General features: G+C 40.0%; 1 protein-coding gene across 2 annotated transcripts in view; it reads right to left on the bottom strand.

The window, feature by feature from the left end:
* Plod2 (procollagen-lysine,2-oxoglutarate 5-dioxygenase 2) overlaps positions 1–19,362 on the bottom strand; it is a 96,527-nt gene extending 77,165 nt beyond the window's left edge. The window contains exon 1 of one of the 2 annotated variants that reach the window (XM_046431815.2): positions 18,861–19,362. In XM_046431815.2, the coding sequence (XP_046287771.1) occupies positions 18,861–18,972 (112 nt within the window). In that variant the 5' untranslated portion in view covers positions 18,973–19,362. The remainder of the gene's footprint in view (positions 1–18,860) is intronic. The other variant, XM_046431816.2, reaches the window with a different exon arrangement.
* Positions 19,363–21,327: the final 1,965 nt, after the last annotated feature.

The following is a 21,327-nucleotide window of genomic DNA, read 5'->3' as shown; positions in this document are numbered from 1 at the left end:
ACGTCCACAATGGCAATGTGCCAACTGGCAGAGTCCCTGGGCTTTTCTTTTCTATTCTTTTTAAATATTCACCATGATGGTCCCATTGTGATATATTTAACAACTCCTCCTTAAAAAGCCATGGGCTACATTTTTGTATTGTATCAACGTATGCCCTGACTGCTCTTGATTTTACTGGGATGCCTCCTTCCTCTAACAATTTACTTAACACTCTTTTGGTTTGTTTTTTACTAATTTCTGATCCCATATTTCTACTATAATACAACCCAACAAGATAACACCAAAGACACCTTCCAGAGGGCCCCAAGGAGAAAAGGCGTTGAAATCCAGCCTGTATTGTATTCACTGTCCGTATGTTCATAGGTAATATTCTTATTTGCACTAATCTTGTCTCTTCCCTCCTCAGAATGTTCCAGGGGGATGTCTTGTTCTCCTTACCACAATGCCCAAGTCCCTAGTGATCTGCTCCTGTCTGTCAATCTGATATCCTTTTCAAGTGCCCCCTCCCTGCCCCCACTGCAGGCACACTGGACTCCTGGCCATCCACAGACAAAAAAGAGCACACCCTGGGCTCAGTGCAGGTGAGGTTCCTGTAATCCTCTTCTCCAGGAAGCAATCTCTTTCTGCAAGCCTCTGCTCCAATATAAAGAAACAAGAAAACCTTTCCCTAAAAACTACTAGAATGACATTCCCGACCCCCTTGTCCCCCACCCCTTCTTCTGATTCGTTTATTGAGCTTTCTCACCAGACTAGACTGCACACTCCCCTGAAATGCAGCTGCCACTCACAGAAGAGGCAAGGGGAAAAAAAGAGGGGTTTTATTTTGGCAGGCAAAGATATGAATAAATCACTATAACTTTAACAAATAAAAAATCAAAATAAAGAGAATCCAATACTATTCTCCTCTAAAAACTGTAATAAAGTCTTTTGAAAAGTACTGCTGCCAAGAATTCCATACAACACACCATCTCGTACACTGTGGCTTGGAGCCACAATCCACACAAGTTTCTGGAGAACAACTCAATAATACCTAGTGAGAGACATAAAAAAAGGATTAATCCTGCTTGCTTTCAATAGTTTTTTAATCAATCCTATGCAAATAAGTAAAAGACAGAAACCCAAAGCTACAATCAATAATATCCCTACAATATCATGCCCATTAGTGCCAAACAGCCAACAGTGGGTTAACAGTTGTACAATCTATGTTATAATCCAGAGGTGGATGTCAAAATGTTACTTTAACATCACGGCTTGAAAAGTATTAAATGATAGGAAAAATGCTTACAATATCGTAATAAGACAGAGCACAAAATTGTTCTTAATGCTCATCCATGTGTGTGTATCCTATGCTTATAAAGACAGATGAAGATGTAGACATACAAAAAATTATCACAACATTTTATGTTGTTTACAAGTTAATGGGAAGGCCGTTGACAGACTTATTCATTCTTTACTGCCTTTGTTTTCAGTTATAAGCATTCATTTTATTGCAATCAAAAGTATAATTTTTAACTAGGCATGGTAGCACATGCTTATAATCCAAGTGGTGTAGGAGGCAGAGGCAGGAGGATCACAAGTTCAAAACCAGCCTCAGCAAAAGGGAGGCACTAAGCAACTCAGTGAGACCCTGTCTCTAAATAAAAATACAAAATGGGCTGGGGATGTGGCTCAGTGGTCCAGTGCCCCTGAGTTTAATTTCTAGTACCAAAAAAAAAAGGTACAATTTTTAAATGAAATTAGGCCATGATCATCAAATCTGTTACATTCTTGTTTTCACTGATTCCTAGTGGTGCATTGAGATTTTTTAGAACAGTCTTCATAGCAACTTAGAGATGAAAAGCCTACATACTGGACTCGTGTTATAGTATTAGGCACATCACAGAAATAAATTCACATTCACCCAAGATTTATTATCATGTTCATCAAAATGAAAGCAAACATTTTTGAGATGTACCATTTTAAATACACACACACACACATACACACACACACGCACACACACAATCACAAAGCTAATATGCTATATAGCAGCATTTTGAACCTACTTAGGTCTTACATTTAAGTCTTCTAATCACTTTGGGGAATAATGAAAATATGGCACACACATGCAATGGGATACTTTCAGCCATAGAAAGAATGAAATCCTGCTGCTTAGGACAACATGGATGGAACTAGAGATCACTGTGCCGAGTAAAATACTCAGGAAAAGAAAGACAAGCACAAAGGGAGCCCACTCCCACATGAGATTCAAAAAAGCCCATCTCCTAAAGTCAAGAATGGAATGGTGACTAGCAGTGGCTGGGGAGGTGGGGTGCTGATCTATGGGGTGCTGTTTTGGTTGGAAACAACACATAGTTCTGATGTGGTATTGTTCCGTAGGCTGATCATAGATAACAATAATGACCTTTTTATGTCAAAAAGCTAGAAGAAAGAATGTTGAAAGATTTTTGTCAAAATTAATTAATAAATGTTTGGAAAAAAGATATGTTTCAAGAATGTAAGCAAAAGTAAATGTTAGCAAGGATGTGGGGAAAAGAAAAGACTCATACAGTACTGGTGGAACTGCAAATTGGTGCAACCACTCTGGAAAGCAGCATGAAGATTCCTCAAAAAAAAAAAAAAAAAAAACTAGGAATGGAACCACCATTTTATCCAGTTATTCCACTCCTAGGTATATATACAGAGGATTTAAAATCTGCATACTACAGTGATGCAGCTACATCAATGTTTATGCAAGGTCAATTCACAATAGCTATGGAATCAACTCAGTTGCCTTACAACTGATAAATGGATAAACTATGGTATATATATATATATATATATATATATATATATATATGCAATAGAGTATTACTCAGCCATAAAGAAGAATGACTATGGCATTTGCCAGTATAAATGGATGGAATTGTGGACTACTATGCTAAGTGAAATATGCCAATCCCCAAAAATATCAAAGGTCAAATGTTCTTTCTGATATGTGTAGGAGGGATGGGGGAGAAATAGAAGTTCAGTGGATTAGACAAAAGGGAATAAAGTGAGAGGTGGGGGGTTAGGAATAGGAAAGAAAGTGGAATGAATCTGCAATAACTTTCCTATGTACATATATCAATATACCACAGTGAATCTCAACATCATGTACACAAAACTGGGATCCTAATTAAAATAAAATATACTCCATGTTTTTATAAATATGTCAAAATAGACTTTACTGTTATATATAAATAAATAGAGCAAATAAAAAAATTTGTAAAAGGAACTTATTTAATCTGATATAAACATTACTTACATGGCACTCCCTTAATAGATACACTTTAAAGTTTTTATGCCTTAGTTTAAAAAAACTGAATATTATAAATTTAAAAAACTATACAATTATTTTTTAATCAATCTCATACATCTGCTCCCAATGCAGTTTTGTTCATTCATTTATCACTGAGGCATATCTACTTACCACCTGTAACTGTCACAAACAATAAGCAAAACAAATGAAATTTTAAAATAAATATGTGCACATGTAGTTAGGATAACCTAGAAAAGTTGAGTAAGGTGAAATCGTGCTTGTATATCCCAATTCAAAGTAATATGAGGAAAACCAATTCTAATTGCAATGCAAAATCCTCCTCTGCAGATTTGTTCAATAGGAATTTTTGCCACAAGCTTATTTATAGTATCTGTTATGAGCAAAGAAACTACAAACATAAAAAGCAGTTACAGGAACACCAAACTTTCAAATAAAAATCAGAAAACAAATCGATGATTACAAAGTGCCACTTTGGTGGTACTCAGAGTTTTCCTTGGCACTTTTAATGTCATGTACTTAAAAGGCTGAGTCAAATTAATTCCTTCCCAAATGAGACAGAAGTTTTCTGTTATCTCTTGACCTTCTCAAATTACAGAACCCTTAAACAAGCCCCGGTTGTTTCATCTCAGAAAAGTAACATTAGTCAGCTAAATATTTACCAAAAGTTAATAGGGTGCGATATAAAGGCAAAGCACAAGAAAACAAGAAAATGAATAAATTACGAAAAGTCAAAAAGACACTATAAAATTGTAAACAGAGATAAGTCTCTCTACACTGTCCCTCATATAACTTATGATCCCTGAGTCTAAAACCCAAAGTGAGGGAACCTGAATCCCTATTATTTAGTTACTTTTATTTTAGAGTTTTATTTATTTTCCCATCACTTTCTTCATCAATTTTTCTTAAAACCGACAAAATGCAAGGGGCTGGGGCTGTAGCTCAGTGACAGAGCACTTGCCTAGCATGTATGAGGCACTGGGTTCAATCCTTAGCACCACATAAAAACAAACAAAATAAAGGCATTCTGTCCATTTACAACTACAAAAAATTTTTTTAAACTGACAAAGCGTGAAATAATCTTAGCACTTTGTCACAGATCTCCATGTCAATAAGATGAGTATTTATTTTCTGTAATGCTGAACCCATTCTGTGGACCCTATTGTCAAAAAGACTTATCCACACAATTCCAAAATTTATGACAGGTTTGTCAAACTTCAAGAAAAAATAATTACTGAAGAAATTTCCAGGAAAATCAAATATTAACCAGGCACACTCCTGTTATACCAGCAGCTCAGGAGGCTGAGGCAGGAGGATCATGGGTTCAAGGTCAGCTTCAGTAACTTAGGGAGGCCTTATGCAACTCACTGAGAAAATAAGAAAATGAATAAGTAAAATTTTTTTAAAAGCTGGGGATGTGGCTCAGTGTTTAAGCATCCCTGGGTTCAAATCCCAGTACCAAAAAAAAAGAAAAGAAAAGAAAATGTTAAAGGTGCATTTCCCCAATTCCTCTGAAGCTGAGTGTCTAGATGAAAATTACTCCCCTCCTTTGATTTATTCCTCTGAGATTTGAAAGACACATGGTTTGGTCTACTACTTTCAGTCTTTTCTTTTAGTAAGCATGGCAGAAAGACTACCCTGTGTTTGTAGTTCAAGGTTGGCCTTTTATTTCATGGCAGCAGAGGAGGAAGGCAGAGAGAGGAAAAGAGAGGGAGAGAGACACACATACAAATAAATAGCAGAGGCAGTAGCTAATTCTGCATTCTAGAGTCTATCACCAGCCTCATGGGCATAAGGAGATGTGGAGACGGCTTCCCAACCCTGGATTACATTTATAATAGTGTATGTGTGAGCCACATGTTTCTAGGCATCCTGCTGATCCCCTTCAACTGTAACAGAAGGAGCAACCTCCTCATCTGGTCAGCTCTCTCACATTCTGGAAGTCACTTCTGCAGACCCAACCTAAAGTCCACTCTTCTTCCATGCTTTCCAAAAAATATGCAGTTTCATAACTACTTTGTTAGGCTGGCTCTGCTCAAGGTACCTAAAATGAACTGATTTTTTTTCCTGAATGGAACCCTGACCAGTGCAAGTGTCTACTGTTTGCATTATTTATAAGTGATCTCACTGTCCCTCTGTGGGGCCAGCAGACAAAGAAGCTTCTGGATGCTTAGGTGCTAAGGCAGAGCAGTTCACAGATTTCATACCAACAACGGGAGATGCTGTTTCTGTCTTCTTGCAGTTGAAATCCACCCAGGAATACAATGTTTTCACTTGAAAAGGTGAGAATAGCCCACTACATATCTAATTAAATAAGAGATGATATTTTAGCAAGAATTCAGCATAGAAGAGAGAGCAAAGAACCATGGATGAAATGGGAGAAACCATGGATGTATGACTTAATATCTCTAGATTTAGTTTCTTGAACTAGAGAAGCAGGGATGGTAGTAAGGGAACGTGTTAAAATAGATCTTCAAGGAATTTTCCATTTTTAAAGGAATTTTGGAGAATAGTGTGATGAAATGTCATCATAAATTTTTTCATCAGAGAACTAAAAATGGAGGCCTTAAAAATGATAGGTAGAATTTTCACAGTCCAGGGACCTGGAAATATTCCCGGAAGGGGTCAGGGCTGGGCAAAAGCATAGCTTCCTGGCTGAAGAGTGAAGAATTCAGTCCGATCATAAATCCCATATAAATATCAAACTGGGAAACAATGAGAGCAGGACTTGGAATCAGACAAGGGCCACCACACTGCAGCATTTCCAGCCCCAGCACTGCTGACAGTTAGGGGCACGCAGTCCTTTCTGGCAGGCAGACGTGCTGTGCACTGTAAGATGTTTTTGCAGCATGCCTGTCCCCTTCCCACAGGAGAGCACCCACTACTAATGACAAATGAAATGTTCACAGACTTTACCAAACACCCACAGGCTAAGAGTCACTGGACTCAACAATGATGACAAAAGAGAAGCAATTTAAGAAGCACTATCATTAGCTCATTTGGTGATCTATGTCCAAACCAGAGATTGCAAAAGTCCATTAGTGAAGGAGCCAAGTGGGCACTGGGGACCGGGAGGGACAGAAGTGCACAAGCCACACCCGCAGGAGGGCCCTTCCGGGCCAACACTTGCTGCCTGGTGGGAAGGCAAGTCCAGGGTTCCTAACAGGCTTCCTTTTCTATTTTTCCACCAAGCAAAGAAAATCAGGTTTTTAAGTAAAATGTCCTGATTTTAAAAACATAAGAATTAAGAGTTTTCTGAAATACAGTATGCAGACTGAATATGACTCTCAGGTTGCCAGGGTCCTGCCGCCTGCACTAAGGTGGTGACAGTTTGGAAGGGTATTTAAGAAGAGAATTTCATGAATCCTGATCAAACAAACTAACTATAAAAAGGCATTTTTGAGACTGGACTGAAAAAGTGAAACTGAATGGATATTTGAGGACAGTAAGGAATCTCTGTTGAGTGTGATAACAGCACTATGTTTTTTTTAAGTCCTTATCTGTTTCAGATATATAATTACACAAACATACATATACATGTAAAGTTTCTATTATAGATTAAAGAAAATTTTAAAATGAGAGAGAGAACGGTGGGTGCAATGACAATTCTGAATATCAAGAATAAATCATGGAAATGAGGAAAATTTAAAGCTTTGAATTTGAGTAAACCATCAAAGAACATCACCAAAGAGACTGATCTGCACTACTACATTCATGGTGTTTTTTTCTTTGAGTTCCCCCCGGAAAAAAGTTGACTTTATATTTAAATTGTTAGAACTTATTTTTAGAATTCCCTGATAGCCTACGTTTTTCTCCCCATTATCAGAACACAAGAATTAGCTCGGCTCATTCTAGGCTCCACTTTAGAAAAATGCTGATTATAATTATATTGTACAGAATGAGAACAAGCCTTGGAGCACATAGCTAGCAATCTGTTTGCAGGCCTTGTGCCAAGCTTTTTAGAGGTATACTCACATTTTATTCTCAAATCAACCTTATGAAGGCCAGAAGAGGTGGCTCATGCCTGTAATCCCAGCAGCTTAGGAGACTGAAGAGGATTCCAAGTTCAAAGCCAGCCTCAGCAAGAGAAAGGCACTAAGCAACTCAGTGAGACCCTGTCTCTAAATAAGATAAAAACAGGGCTGAAGATGTGACTCAGGGGTTGAGTGCCCCTGAGTTCAATACCCACTATCCAAAACAAACAGACAAAAAAATCAACTTTATGAAGCAACTACTATTATAAAGAAACTATGACAATTTAGAGAAGTTAAGAAAATTGTTTCAAGAACAGCCCATGAATAGTTGCTTATTCTTAAATATCCCTCCAAACTGTCACCACTTTAGTGCAGGCGGCAGGACCCTGACAATAGAGGTAGAAATGGTATTTCAATTCATACGTCTGATTCTAAAACATCATCCTCTTAACTGCTACCTTACACTATCTCCCATGGGGTGTCTTTCGTGAGTATTTGACCTTAAAAGAAATCATGCAGTCCAGCAATCCAGGCAAGAGCATATGTACCTTTAATTTTCTCATCCCAGTCCTCTACAGAGAACCTTCTCCGGCCATATCCAGAAAGCACTCTCTTCTATATTGCTTCTACATTTGTCCTAATATCTGAAAAGTGAAGTGACGTCATCTTGAATTCTTTGTCAAATGTTTAATCAAAATGAAAGTGGAACCCATCTCGAGATCATTCAGATACAACAGACTTGTGCCTCTTTTTTTTTTTTTTTTTTTTTTGTGGTGCTGGGTATTGAATCCATGGCCTTGTGCATGCAAGGCAAGCACTCTACCAACTGAGCTATATTCTCAGCCCATGTGCCTCAATTTATCAGAATTACCAAGAGATGTGAAGTGCCCTTCACATCCACGGAGCTCATCCCTGCACGCATGCTTGCTGCTGCTTGCCAAGGCAGCCAGCTGATCTTCTACAACTAAATGAGAAGCAAACACAGTACTACACACTGTCTCAGGGTGTATGTCCCACCAGGGCCCAACAATACCACACCACAGGCTGAGGGTCATGGAATGGCAAAAAGTAGCTGGGACCTTCCATTTGTTATGATTAATAGAAATGTTACAACATCAGTTAGGATAAACCTGACAAATAAATCTCAAGGCCTAAACTTAACCAAATCATATTTCTGTACAATTTTATATATCCAAAATTTCCCATTGCTAGCATGGGGGCTTCGAATTCAGACTTTTCTTAAAAATCCCACACAATCCACTCAATCATAAACCATGGAGCCATTTGTTCTGGTGTAACAGAGCTACTCAATGACTTCTATGAAGAAGAGGAGCTTGGCTGCTAATGGATGGTCTATGCTATAAAAAATTGCTTTCTTTTGAGGGACATAAAACTATCAAGTACATGATATTTAAGAGTAACATAAAGGTTAGTTTATCATTTTAATAAACCAATCTCTTTTTTTAACCTAATATACAGTACAGGAGCAACAACTACTGATGTTTGGTTGCTTATTCAATAAATCCTGGTTAATTCCCAAGAGCAATGCTCTAGCTAAATGCTCCTGTGGTTTCTGATGACTTCACTTGAAAAAGCAATAACTGTATCTGTTTTCAAAATTAAGTTACACTCTTTCTCTTCCAGTTGTTCTATTGAACTACTTCCTTCAACTTACATCAAATCCTTTTGGTTACTGTAGGAAAAAGAGCCAGAAAAAGAGAAAAAGGCACTGAACAAAAGGATCTCCTCTGAGGAGCAGGTATTAGGCTATCACTCACAACATACTTTCCATTCCAGAGCTGCAAACACAGGACAAACAAACTCCGTGAGGACAACGACCAAGCAGCATATCAAAGAAGGAAAGTCCAGATCAAAAGGCATTCATGCTTTCTGCTCTAGTCTTAGGGTTTAAGAGTAATCTCTGTGACTAGTGAACACATGGGTGTGTATTTTCTCCCTCGAACAGATTTTCTTTTTTAGTTAAAGTGGTTCTAGTTCACAAAATGCCATCATATTTTAAAGATTTTCAACAAATCTAAAAGGTGCATGCAGGTGATCGGATTTCAGTAATAATTTGAAGAGCAAATATCATAAAGAGATGTTTTATAACTTCTAAAGTTCCCAGCACCATTTTTTTAATCTATGTATCATTTTAATAGAAAGGAAGCAGGCGAATATGCAGTTATTTTTTTAAAACAGCTCAGTATATTTAAATATGATGAATAGTATAAGATTCCTCTCAGAAGACAGATAATAGTTTCATATGAACATGGAACTGTTTTCCTCTCTCATATAAAAAACACTCAGAATATTTTATAATGCAAATTTAATTCTACTTAATCTCGGCTTTCCTTTCTTACCTCTAAATCAAAAGCTAATTAGCAAAAAAGTAACATCCTATTCTAGCCAAATCCAGCTCCTGCTACAACTAGAATCAAAAGCAGAATTGAAAACACAAAACCAAACATGTGCCTATACTTCCTCTGGCCCAACAAGTAAACTAATAACAAGTTTCTTTGAAGCTGCTTTTCTGCTTCATGCAGGACTCTGTCTCTACCACTCATCCTGATGCTTAGAACTCAAAAAATTCCAAACAACAGAGACAGAAGATAACAAGTGACTAGTGGCATCTGGAGGGGCTCAGTAATGGGTCAAGATTGGTGGGTAGAGGACCTGGACCCCAGACCCAGGGTTCCTGATACCAACTTTGGACACTTTTCCTCCTGCTTCATCCTAAGCCCATCTCAGACTTCTTTTGCATGTGCATTACTTTCCTGTTAATAGTCTCAGAATTTCAATGTGGAAGGAGAACTGAGCCTGGTGTGTGTTTTGTTTGTTTGCTTTATTTTTTTAAAATTTTTCCTCCACATAAGGCAACAGAACACAGACTAGTCATTCAATAAATACTAAAAAGTTTAAATATTAATTGTCACACTTAAGTATTATACAATGGAAATCATTTTTTGAATACATTTGCATCAAAATAGTTACCATACTATTAGATACCTCTCCTAAAAATATATTAGGGAAGAATTTTTAAAGCTTAGTTAATTCAATAAGTAAATGTGAGTTTATTAAATTATATAGATATAAAGCAATTACAAATTCATACTCAGAACCAAGAATGAAAGCAATCCAAAAGGAGTTACGAAGTCAGATATGGTGATACATGCCTATAATCCTACTACTCAGGAGACTGTTGCAGGAGGATTCTAAGTTTTAGGCAGGCCTGGGCAGCTTAGTAAGACTCTGTCTTAAAACCAAAATAAATAAATAAAAGGCTGGGAATGGAGCTCAGCGGTAGAGTACTTACCTAGGAGGTGCAAGCCCTGGGTTCAATCTGCAGTACCACCAACAACTAAAAAGTTGGGCAAAAACTTTCACCCACTCAGTGCTTAATGGTTAGAGTCATGCTATTGACCTCCAAGAAACTACAAAATACAATCCATCTAGTACCCCTTATCTATCCAGGGATCCCAGTGGGATCCAACCATGGAGAAGAGCTATCTTTGTGTTTAAAAAAAGAAAGAAAGAAAGAAAGAAAGAAAGAAAGAAAGAGAATAGAAAAAAAAAATAAGTCGGTCCTGGCGGCACACTCCTATAATCCCAGAGGCTTGGAAGGCTGAGGCAGGAGGATTGCAAGTTCAAAGCCAGCCTCAGCAACTTAGAGAGACCCTTTCTCAAAATAAAATATAAAAAAAAAAGGGGCTGGGGATGTGGCTCAGTGGTTAAGCACCCTTGGGTTGAATCCCTGGTACCAAAAAACAAAATTTGTGGGAAGAGTGAGGAGTGAGATGGAGGAGTGAAGAAGGAAAAGCTGGAAAAGGACACAGAATTTATGGACCCCCCCAAGAATGTGCCAGGATTGTGCGGCTCTAACTGTATACTGAAGTCAGGAAAGTAGGAACTCGGTCTGTCTACTTGGTAAGTCTGTTCATTTCTTTGCTTTGGTGATTTTCCAGTTTGGGTTTTGTTTTGTTTTGCTCTTGGTTACCTAGTAAAGTCACTGTTTAAAAAATTCCAGCCTCGTCTACACTGAAGTCAGAAGAAAAGGAGAACTGTCCTTCTCTAGACGTGGCTGAAAGGAATTTCGGAGGGCCTTGGAAGAGTGGGCCAATCTGGTCACAGGGGTGGTGCCAGCTAAAGGCCAGGAAAGGACAGCATGGCTGGAGCTGGAGAAGGGACCTCTGAAGACCAGGGGCCTCACAGCTGGCTCAGGACAAACTGGAAAAACCCCATCAAAGCCCCATTTCCCTCTGCATAAGGCTCCGCCACACTTCACCAGGACACTGAATCAGGGAGGCCACTCCAGCTCGCCTGCCAACTGCTGACCAGTCTCTTCTTTTTTTTTTTTTTAAGAAATGATTTACATTTTGTATTTGTAGATTTGTTTTTTGAAATGAAATAGCTGCTGGTATTAAGCTACAACTCAGAAGGAAAGAGTCTGTTAGAGAATGCATTTAAAATACCTAAAGTTTGCAGCTACTTTAAGTAATTAGCACCCTAAAGCCCCATAAATCATGGCTTCAAACCAATTTAAACCGAGTAGTCCATGACAGTCTTCCTGATGTCAGGAGGCTAGGACTGCAGGCATCACATACCTCTTCTACTTGTTGCTGAGCCTGTGGGAGGGTCAAGCTGGGTGGCAGGAGGCACAGCTAACATCTCTGGATTATACCTGACTGCCTGGGACTGACTGGGTATGATAACGAGAGAGATAAAGACCACATATGCTTCAAGATCCTTCAACCCATAAAGAATCTTAACCTGTCCAAGGCACAGGGCATAGGAATAGGACCACAGCATTAAAGTCAGAAGAAAAATCCTCTCTTCTTATGTCTTCTGGAAGGAACTCTGAAATAAGTTGGCAGTAACTAGAAAGCAAATGGGGAATTCCTCTTAAACACTTGTGAATGTAACAAGCTAAAAAAAAAATATGCCCACATTATAAACACCAGGAAGTCTTACACCTCCAAAATAACAAAAACAGTATTAAACCATTAAACCATCAATATAACAAATGAGTTTTAATTTTAACTCTGGCATAGTTTAGAAACTCTCCCAGATTTGGTAGAAGCACTTTTCGGACCACCCCCACATTCAGCCCCTCACTTTGGCTGTATGTTTACTAAAAACCTTATTTGTATTAAAACTTTTTTTAGAGGTTATTTACAGTTATAATCATGGTTTTTGAATTGCATCCAAATTTTGTTAACTTAACTATCTATTTATTTATTTGCATTTCTAGTGAAGATTTTGATTATGGTTCTCCAGAAATAGAAGCCAACAACCTAAAAAGAGGAGGGTAGTGCAGGAGACTCCAAGCTCTCTCTTGGAGACGCTTCGGGAGCGGTGTTACTCAGAAACTTGCATAAGAACTGATACTTTGTTGAGAAAAGTGAAAATCAAAAAGAGCAGTGGGAAAAAAAATATTTAACTGTTGACTGCTCTTTTAAAAAGCAAAATAGTTCTTTATTCCTTGGTTGCACAGAATTTAACTCCAAACCTAAACAAACAAAATTTCATATAGCAGAATATAATACTAAACATGAGCTATATTTCCGATCTCACAAATGAAGCATTTTCTCAATTAATCACATCTTCTTTAAGCAAATTCAAGAAGGGGAGGGCACATATCCATAGGTCAAGTCAATATGAATAAGAAAGAATTTCCTAAAACTGCAATATGCTAATACTTGATTATATAACCAAGACTTGAAAAACTTCAAAGTCATCCAGTAACTAGAAATGCAAATGCTCTAACCTGAATTAAAGTTTTCTTTTTAAATAGGGAGATTTATATGTTATAAAAAACTAAAATTATTGAAAAAAATAGATATCCCTCTTTAACCCATAAGAAAATATGTAACAGAAATTTGTCCTTTTTGTATAATGTTCCTTCAACTGTAATTTTTTAAAAAATTATCCTGAATGAGAAATAGTCAACTTGCTTGAAGTTACTGTATTTTAAACTCATGAAGAGGATCCTAAGTATAAAAGCTCTCCTCACTATAAACATAGACTACACCTTGGCCTTCACCCGTTGTGGCCAATCGTCCTATATAAAGGTCACCTATAAAAACCTATGAAATGTTATAGGACACCTATAAAATTGCTCAGTTTAAGCTTTTGTCTGTGTCATATATAGAGAATTATAGACTATATGGGTTAAGGTTGTAATAAGGACAAGAAATAGGAGACCACTGTCTGTATTCTACTACCAAGAATAACTATTTTTTGGAAACTACAATCTCAATAGCTAAGAAAATTAGTTGTGCTAAGTTTAATTTAGTCAGATAAGCTCTCCACAGAAAATGCAAGGAAAATTAAAAAGATTATGTCACTTTAAAAGTCACTAATTTCTCAATTTAGCCCAATGTATAGGAATAGTTAAAGAAGAATAAAAGTGCTCAGTGATAAATGTGCTAATTATTTCCTCTGAGAAGGCAAGTCACGAACTCATGACCAAGTTTTGAGAACAAATTTGTAGAAAATACACAAACTCTGAAGAAATATGCATGGCCTTTCCAACTGGCTACAAGAGTCCTTTATTTATTTTTGACCATGTGAACACTATTACACTAAAGAACGTATCTAGTGAGCTTCCAGTGCTGTTTAAAATGATGTAACAGAGAAGCTCTATGTTTGAATTCAGAACACCAAGGGAATCACTGGCAAAGTCTAAAATGAAAAACAGGCCTTGGACATGCCCAGAGCCAGCTGCTACTGTCCAAAGCCCAGCTCTTTCCAACAGAGCAGCAGATCTGCATGAGCCACAGCATAAAAGGGATGGTCACCTCCTAAGGCAAGGTCAGCACAGCCCCCTGCACAGGAGAAGGCAGCAAGCGTGTGGACTCCGCAGGCCACACATAGGATTCCTCCCACATGCAATCAAGCAGCCACACAGCAGGCGAGCCTGTGATGGTGGCTATGCCTCAGTAAGACGTTAATTCCACATGTCTGTATAATTTCATATAATTTTCTTTTGATACTTCCCAACTGTTTTAAAATGTAAAAATCACTGTTAGCCCACAGGCCTTATAAAAACAGGTAGCTGCTAGGCACTATGATGTATACTTATAATTCCAGAGACTCCAGAGGCCCAGGCAGGAGAACTGCAAGTTCAAGGACAGCCTTGACAACTTAGCAATACCCTGTCTCAAAATTTAAAAAATAAATAAATAATAAAATGGGCTGGTGATGTAGCTCAGAGGTAAAGAAACTCTGAGTTCAGTCCTGAGTTCAATATAAGAATTGTTTAAAAATAAATAAATAAATAAATAAAGATTGCGGGCTTTGACCTCCTCAATTTGGCCCAAGGGCATAGTCTGTCTCCCAGCCCAGGGCCCTTTGTTTTCTTACAGGCTGTGCTAACCCTATTCCTTTCCCCTGTATCTACATAAACCTACAAATTAGGGGCTTTCCCTTTTAGCAAAGCATTCCTTTTGCTTCTCTCAGTTACTGAAGCCCTAATCCTCCTTCTCTCCCATTGGTCCTAAAAGTCCAACTGAACAACAATGAAGACAGGGAGAAGAGGCTGCAGGAAGGTCACCAGCTGTCCACTGCTGTCCAGCTGTGTGATCTTGAGCAAGTGATGTGGCATTCCAAGGCTCCACATCACCAGCTACAAGAAAGGACTATGGCACTGAAGCTCCTGAAAGTAATAGTGCAGGAGCCACTTTCTATCAAGTAAGGCAGGTAGAAGGGAAACCGTAAGCTAGAGAGAAGAACTGTCAATTACAGCTCAGAAACAAAAGCCTGCCTGGTCTTTCAGTTATGTTGCTAGGCCATGGCCATGTCTGGGTCCCTCAGGAAAGAAAAGAAGTTATTTAAAGTTGTGGAAAAGAGAGCAACTAGTCATCTCATGGACTGCATGGCCATTTCCAGAATTCTCAGGGCGAGGCCTAGGTTCAACACACATGAACCCAGAATCTGTGCGTGGCAAAGAACAGGGCAGAGCCTAAAAATGAATCAAACTCAGTCCTTCATGTCAAAGAACTTACAACTTCTTAAACAACACCCAGAATACAAAGCAGGTTGGATTTGTAGAAACCAACTTTATTAAGAATTTAGAAAGAGGGCCAAACAAAAGTCAAGGGAAGAATTCTCTAGGAGTGAGACTTCAACAATGGATAGGATTTCAAGAACAGACACAAAAAGTACCCTGGGAGCAGCCTTTCTCTCTTTTCCCTTCCAGCAATTTCTCCAGAGCATTGCTCTTTTCCTCTCCACCCTGTAAATTGCTGGTTTGCATTGGTAGATAGGGACAAAACTTTCCTGTCCTCCTCAAATGTACCAGAGCAAATTAAAGAGCTTATAAATGAACATGGTTGAAAAATACTAGTCTTGACAGAAACATCTGAAAACATTTCCTTCATGTTTGCCCAAAACTTGGTGTCGACCCAATTTAGATCAATAAAATAGTCAAGGTGCCGCAGAAAGCACAAACAAATCTTGATCCAGGTCTGGAATCCTGGTTGCAAAGAATTGGCCAGAATACATTCATCCCGTATTACTCTCATGTAGAACACAGAGTAGGGGAAATAAATCAGTGTCTCAACCTGATTTATTGACAGTGATGGAATCAAAGAGTTCTACCTGGGAAAGGTCTCATAAGGAAACATGTTTCACACATGATTTCTATAAATGTTCCTATAAATGATTCTAGGAGAAGTTGGGGTGGTGGTGGCACATGCCTGTAATCCCAGCTATTTGGGAGGCTGAGGCAGGAGGATGGCAAGTTTTTAGGCCAGTGTCAGCAATTTAGGAAGGCCCTAAGGCAACTTACACAGATCCTGTCTCTAAATGAAAAATCAAAAGGGCTGGGGATGTGTCTCAGTAGTAGAGCACCCTTAGGTTCAATTCCCAGTACAAAAAAAAAAAAAAAAACTTCTAGGAGAAAATGAGTTTTAAACCGAAATCTTGTTCAGATTCTCTCCATCTAAAAATAAAATGAAAACCAAAAGGGTACCAACACCGTTCACAGTGGAACTCTCAGTAGATGTGACACAAAGCAGAGTTCTTAACTCTGATCAACACATAGCACCAAAGCTGAGAAAAACTATATTCCAAAAATGGATAAATGTGATGAAAACACTATGTTCTCTAGTACAGTGGAAAAACGGAAAATGACTATAAATATATGCTCTTGAAAAAACAGTTGCTGCCCGGTTTGGTAGTGTTACTTGGGAGGCTGAGGCTCCCAAGTAACAGGGATGTTCACTTGAGCTCAGGAATTTGAGGCCAGCCTGGGCAACATAGGAAGACTGAATCTCAAAAAAAACAAGTTGTTGTTATTATTCTAGTAACACTATAATTCTGCGTTACTTCAGATATACATAGATTAATCTAGCCCAGCAATTCTGAAGCCTGGGCCATTTTGCTCCTCAGGACACATTTGTTCATTTTTTTTTTTTTGAGACATGTTTTGCTCTCACATTTATAAGTGGATACTATTGGCATCTTGTGGGCATAGAGCAAGGAGCCTTGCAAACATCCTACAATGCAAAGATCAGCCCCCAACATCTGGATCCAAATCTCAATAGGGCCAAGAAATTTTAATTTAGTCCATTTCTCAATGACTAGCTGGAAAATACTGACACATACAGAGGGTTAGAGATGAGAAGCCATCTTTCTAAATACCCACTATTAATCTAGGACCACTGAGAATCCTAAGGAAAAGCTTGATATTTGTATAGTAATTTCAATTGTAATGCCTAAGGGATAAAATAGACCACAGTCCATGATTCTGACCATGTACTCAAATAGTTTATCTTTTGCATTTAGGAGCTTACTACATAACCTGTAAGAACCTCTAATACAATAGTTGGTAATCAAACTGGCTACTGCTGGCTCCATCTATTATAAATTAACATTTTCCCACAAATTAATTCCTAACTGAACTCCCTGTGCCCAGCTACCAAGTAACCATTCCTCAGATTGTATTTAGTCTTTTGCTGAGAGAAACATTCATATCTGAAATTCCCTTTCTCTGATGTTACAAAACTTTAAAAGTTGAGTGTCCAATTTCATGAAAGTTAAAATCCAGAATGGGGAAGAAGCCAAATCTTGACTTTAAAGGCAACTACAAAAGGAAGGGTTGGTAATGAGGTGGAATAAAATAATACAAAGGCTGAAAGAGACTCTCTAAAAATAACAAAGCCCTCAGTGGTTATTTTATTTCCCTATAAAAGTTTCCTTGGGTGTTTCAACAACAACAAAATAGTTTCTGGGAAAGTTTTTTAACTTTTTATGTTTTGCCTCCATTTCTGTTTGCTAGATGTTACACTAAGTGAATTATTTTTTAAATTATGACAAAATTTAGTTCACATTTAGAGAAATCATACATGTTCAAATACCCATTTCTAAACCATCAGTATTCGTTACAGAAAGGAAAGCATTCTGTAACTGACAGAAATCCACCTGAGTTCCCAGTTTCTCAGGCTAACAAAGCAAGTACTGTTCCATGGGAATGTAGAAAGATAGGCAGATTAGACTCCTTGAGTTTTCCCAAACACCTGAAGATTAAGACAAACCACTGCTCTTTGGATTGCCTGGTCTCTACACCAAATATCACTTTCTAAACAACCCTGAAGTTAAAATGTCTGTCCTTAGGCTTATAGAAAACTCAAGCCCAAAAAAAAGCACTCAATTAACTTAAGTGGGTAAAAACATGCCAAAATGATCCGCCCCCACCTCCCCAAAAAACAAAAGGCATATCAGAAGGTTATTTAAATGCAATATCCAGTTTCAGAGAGTTGAGCAGAAAGGTACAAAAGTGAAAAACTCCAAGGATTTCTCCTTTGCAGCAAATGCAGCAGAAGAGTGTTTAGACAAGCATGTGCAGAGTCTCTCTTGGCTAAACGTAAAATATTTTGTTTTACATGAACATAACTGCACTATTCGCTGCCGTTTCAGCTTCTGAACACAAGTAACAGCCAGGGCTGAGGATAAGGGTGGCAAAGAGGAGAAGATATGTCCACAGTCTCCTCTCCAAATCCCAAAGGAGGAAAGCTGCCTCCTGGACGTGCTGGGTGGCCAGGAAGCCTTTCAGAAAACAACCAAGGTTTTTGAGCATTGATTTTGGCAAGAGATAGGTGTTACCAGCAGCTTCCTAGGGCACTGGAAGGAATGTGTCACCATCAATTAGAAACTACACTGAGTCCCGTGTTTAGGTCACAAAGGGAGTACTGCCTGGTCCAGATAAAGCATGCCAAGCAGCAGAAAGGAGAGCAGAAGCAGGAAAGGTGTTGGAGTGTCCAGGGATTCCTAAGACCAAAAGGAAACCCCAACTTAATTCAGAAGCACAATCTGGGCGCGCTCAGTTTACAGAGAAACTCCCAGAGAAGACGAGGGTGAGTGTTCCCTCACTTGCACGGGTTTCAGCGCCTCCCGGGTGCAGTTCTGGGGATGACTTCAGCTGTCCTGGGGCGGAGGGTCAGTCTACCCCACTCACCTTGGCGGTCCTGAGGAGGAGAGATAGGCCCTCCCCTACTCACCTGGCAACCTTATGAAAAGGGCGGGAAGATCAATGGACCGTCCATCCCACCCAGCCCCTCGGGGCAGCGGCGGACTGCGGGGATGCTCACCTGCCCGGATACTAGAGGGCTTCTCCGAGTTGGCACCAAGACAAGGATTCCAGGGGTGGAGGACGAGCGCTAGCAGCAGCAGCAGCTGGGACTTCACGGTGCACCTCCCCATCTTCCGCCCCTGAAGGGCCCGCGCCGGCTGCGGCACCCCCTCTGCCCAGCAGCGGCGCACTTCTCGCGAGAACGCAGCGACCCCCTGGTCAGCCCGAGGCTGGCGATTGCGGACCCCAGCGGTCCTGCAAGATGGGCCCACCCGGTGGCTGCAGCCCCAGCGCGGAGAAAGCAGACAGGGCCGGGCAAGGCGGAGGCGCGCAGCCGCGGGCGCCGGGACCTTATAGACTCCCCAAGGGGGAGGTGACAGGACGGGCCGCGCCCTGGCTATTGGCCGCCTGCTGACCCGCCGCCGCTGCGGTCGCCTGTGCTGGCCCCCAGGGCTCCACGTCTGGGATTGTTTGCTCAAGTCGGACCCTATTTAAAGCGCTGTCTGCGGCTACGTGTAGAGGCTCACGCAGCGCTGCTGGCTGGAACAGAGGACCTTGTACTTTGGTTTGCGAGTGGGCTGGGAGAGGGGGAGGAGTCCCCCGGAGCCGGGCTGGCGGGCAGCGCCCCCCTCTCCCACGCTCTCGGCTGCCTGCGCGCCAGAACCTTCCACCGCAGCCCCAGAGGCTGAGGGTTTGCTCTTCTCGGACCTGTAGGCTCCCCCGCAGTCAGGGTGACAGCAGATCCGCTGTGATCTTAGCTGAACCGGGTCTTGCCAAGCCCTACGACCCTTTAATTCAGAGGGCCGGCTTCACCACCCTGTAAGGGGAAGACAGTGTTTTTATTTTACTCCGTTCAACGGAAACTTTATTGTCCAGTGAACATCATACACCGTTAGGGCCATGAGAGCTGTAGACTCTTTCCAGCAACGAGGCTTGTAAATCCCGTGGAATCGGAGCCCAGCGTGTGTAAGCTCGGGCTGTTTCCTACAAGATCTCCCTCCCGTCCACATGGAAAAATACTCCGTAAGACCTCGTCCAGCACAGGCTCCGCGCTCCTGGGCGCTCCCACATTGCTTCCAGTTTTGATAAATGTCTAACTATGTTCCTTCTTTTCTCTCTTCTCTCACATTATAGCTAGCCCAGGGTTTAAACTATTGAGGTGAGCAGGGGCCAATGTACAGATGACAGCAAAAGTTTGATAACTTTGCTTCATACGTTCCCTGCCATGGGAGAAAAGAGAATCAAAGTCATTACAGATTATAATCTTCCACCTAAATCTTCCCGAAACTTGGAAAAACAGACTCTGAAACCAACACCCATTCTAACTCAGAGCTTTAGAGATTAAAAAAATATATATTTTAAAAGATATATTCCATTATGATCACATTTTGTCTAAAATCAACATAATATTATGATAAGATAAATATCAATGGACAGATTTAAAATCAAGTAGAGGTGTGGAGTTGTAGCTTAGCAGTAGAGCACATGCTAGGCAAACAGGAGGCCCAGTGTTCAATCCCATGGAGGGAGGGTGTGGAGAGGAGGGGAAGGCAAGGAAGAGGGGAAGAAAAAAGAAAAAAATCAGAAAGTAAAACCTGTTAAGATACCTTGCCTAGGAGTGACATTTTAGAAGAAGAATCATTTCCTGTGCCCAGAACTGAGCCAGTTATTACTGTGTTTTGAAGTTCTGATTGTAGATTTTTAAAGGACAAGGAACACTGGAGAAAGTTCAGAGAAGAGTAGAAATAATTATAAGAAATGGAAATTATGACCTGGGACAGAAATGTAATACGGTTTATTTAGTCTGAAGAAGAAAATGTGGAGAGAAGGATTCCTTAATAATATCCTTCACCGGGTAGCAAGGGCAGCTGAGAAAACTGTCCTCAGAGTCCCAATATCTTACTAGGAATGGCTGGAGATTTGGCCAAATCTCCATAATTCTACATCCATCTCTGCTGAATTCCTTGAACTTCACTTTCGATTCCTGAATTCTCCAGTATCTTGGAGAACATGCATGGCTAGAATCTGGAATTCTGCCTTCCCACACCTCCTCTTTCCCCATGCACAGGTGCACATATTCTAACTGTAATGTGTGCCTGTCATTGCGGGTTACTATGACCTTCCTTTTTCTCTGTTAAGAATCACAAGCTCAAGCCTCCAAGGCTTGTGTAAAGCAAGTTCTTCTTTAGGATTTTTGAAATAGCCAGATGCTTCAATGATCCTCTGAAAGTGCCCAAATTCTGAAACCAAATTCTTCCTGCCTTCTTATAAATTGCCTGTCCAGTCGTCTGTGGAACATTTCTACTTGGATCTTCCATTGGCAGAACCACACTGTGTATTTAACTCACTAAACAAGAGCCGGTTCCCGGATTCTTCATCTCTGTTAATGATACTTCTCTATCACTCATCTGACTTCCGACATTTTTTTTTTTTTGGTCTTTTTCTGCCCCCCACCCCCAGACATCTGTCAACTCATGCAGCTGGAC

Source organism: Marmota monax, unplaced genomic scaffold (assembly GCF_021218885.2).
Source record: "Marmota monax isolate L192 unplaced genomic scaffold, Marmota_monax_Labrador192_F-V1.1 WCK01_AAM20220418_F8-fsc00022, whole genome shotgun sequence".
Classification (NCBI taxonomy): Eukaryota; Metazoa; Chordata; class Mammalia; order Rodentia; family Sciuridae; genus Marmota; species Marmota monax.
This window is presented reverse-complemented; position numbering and strand designations above follow the sequence as displayed.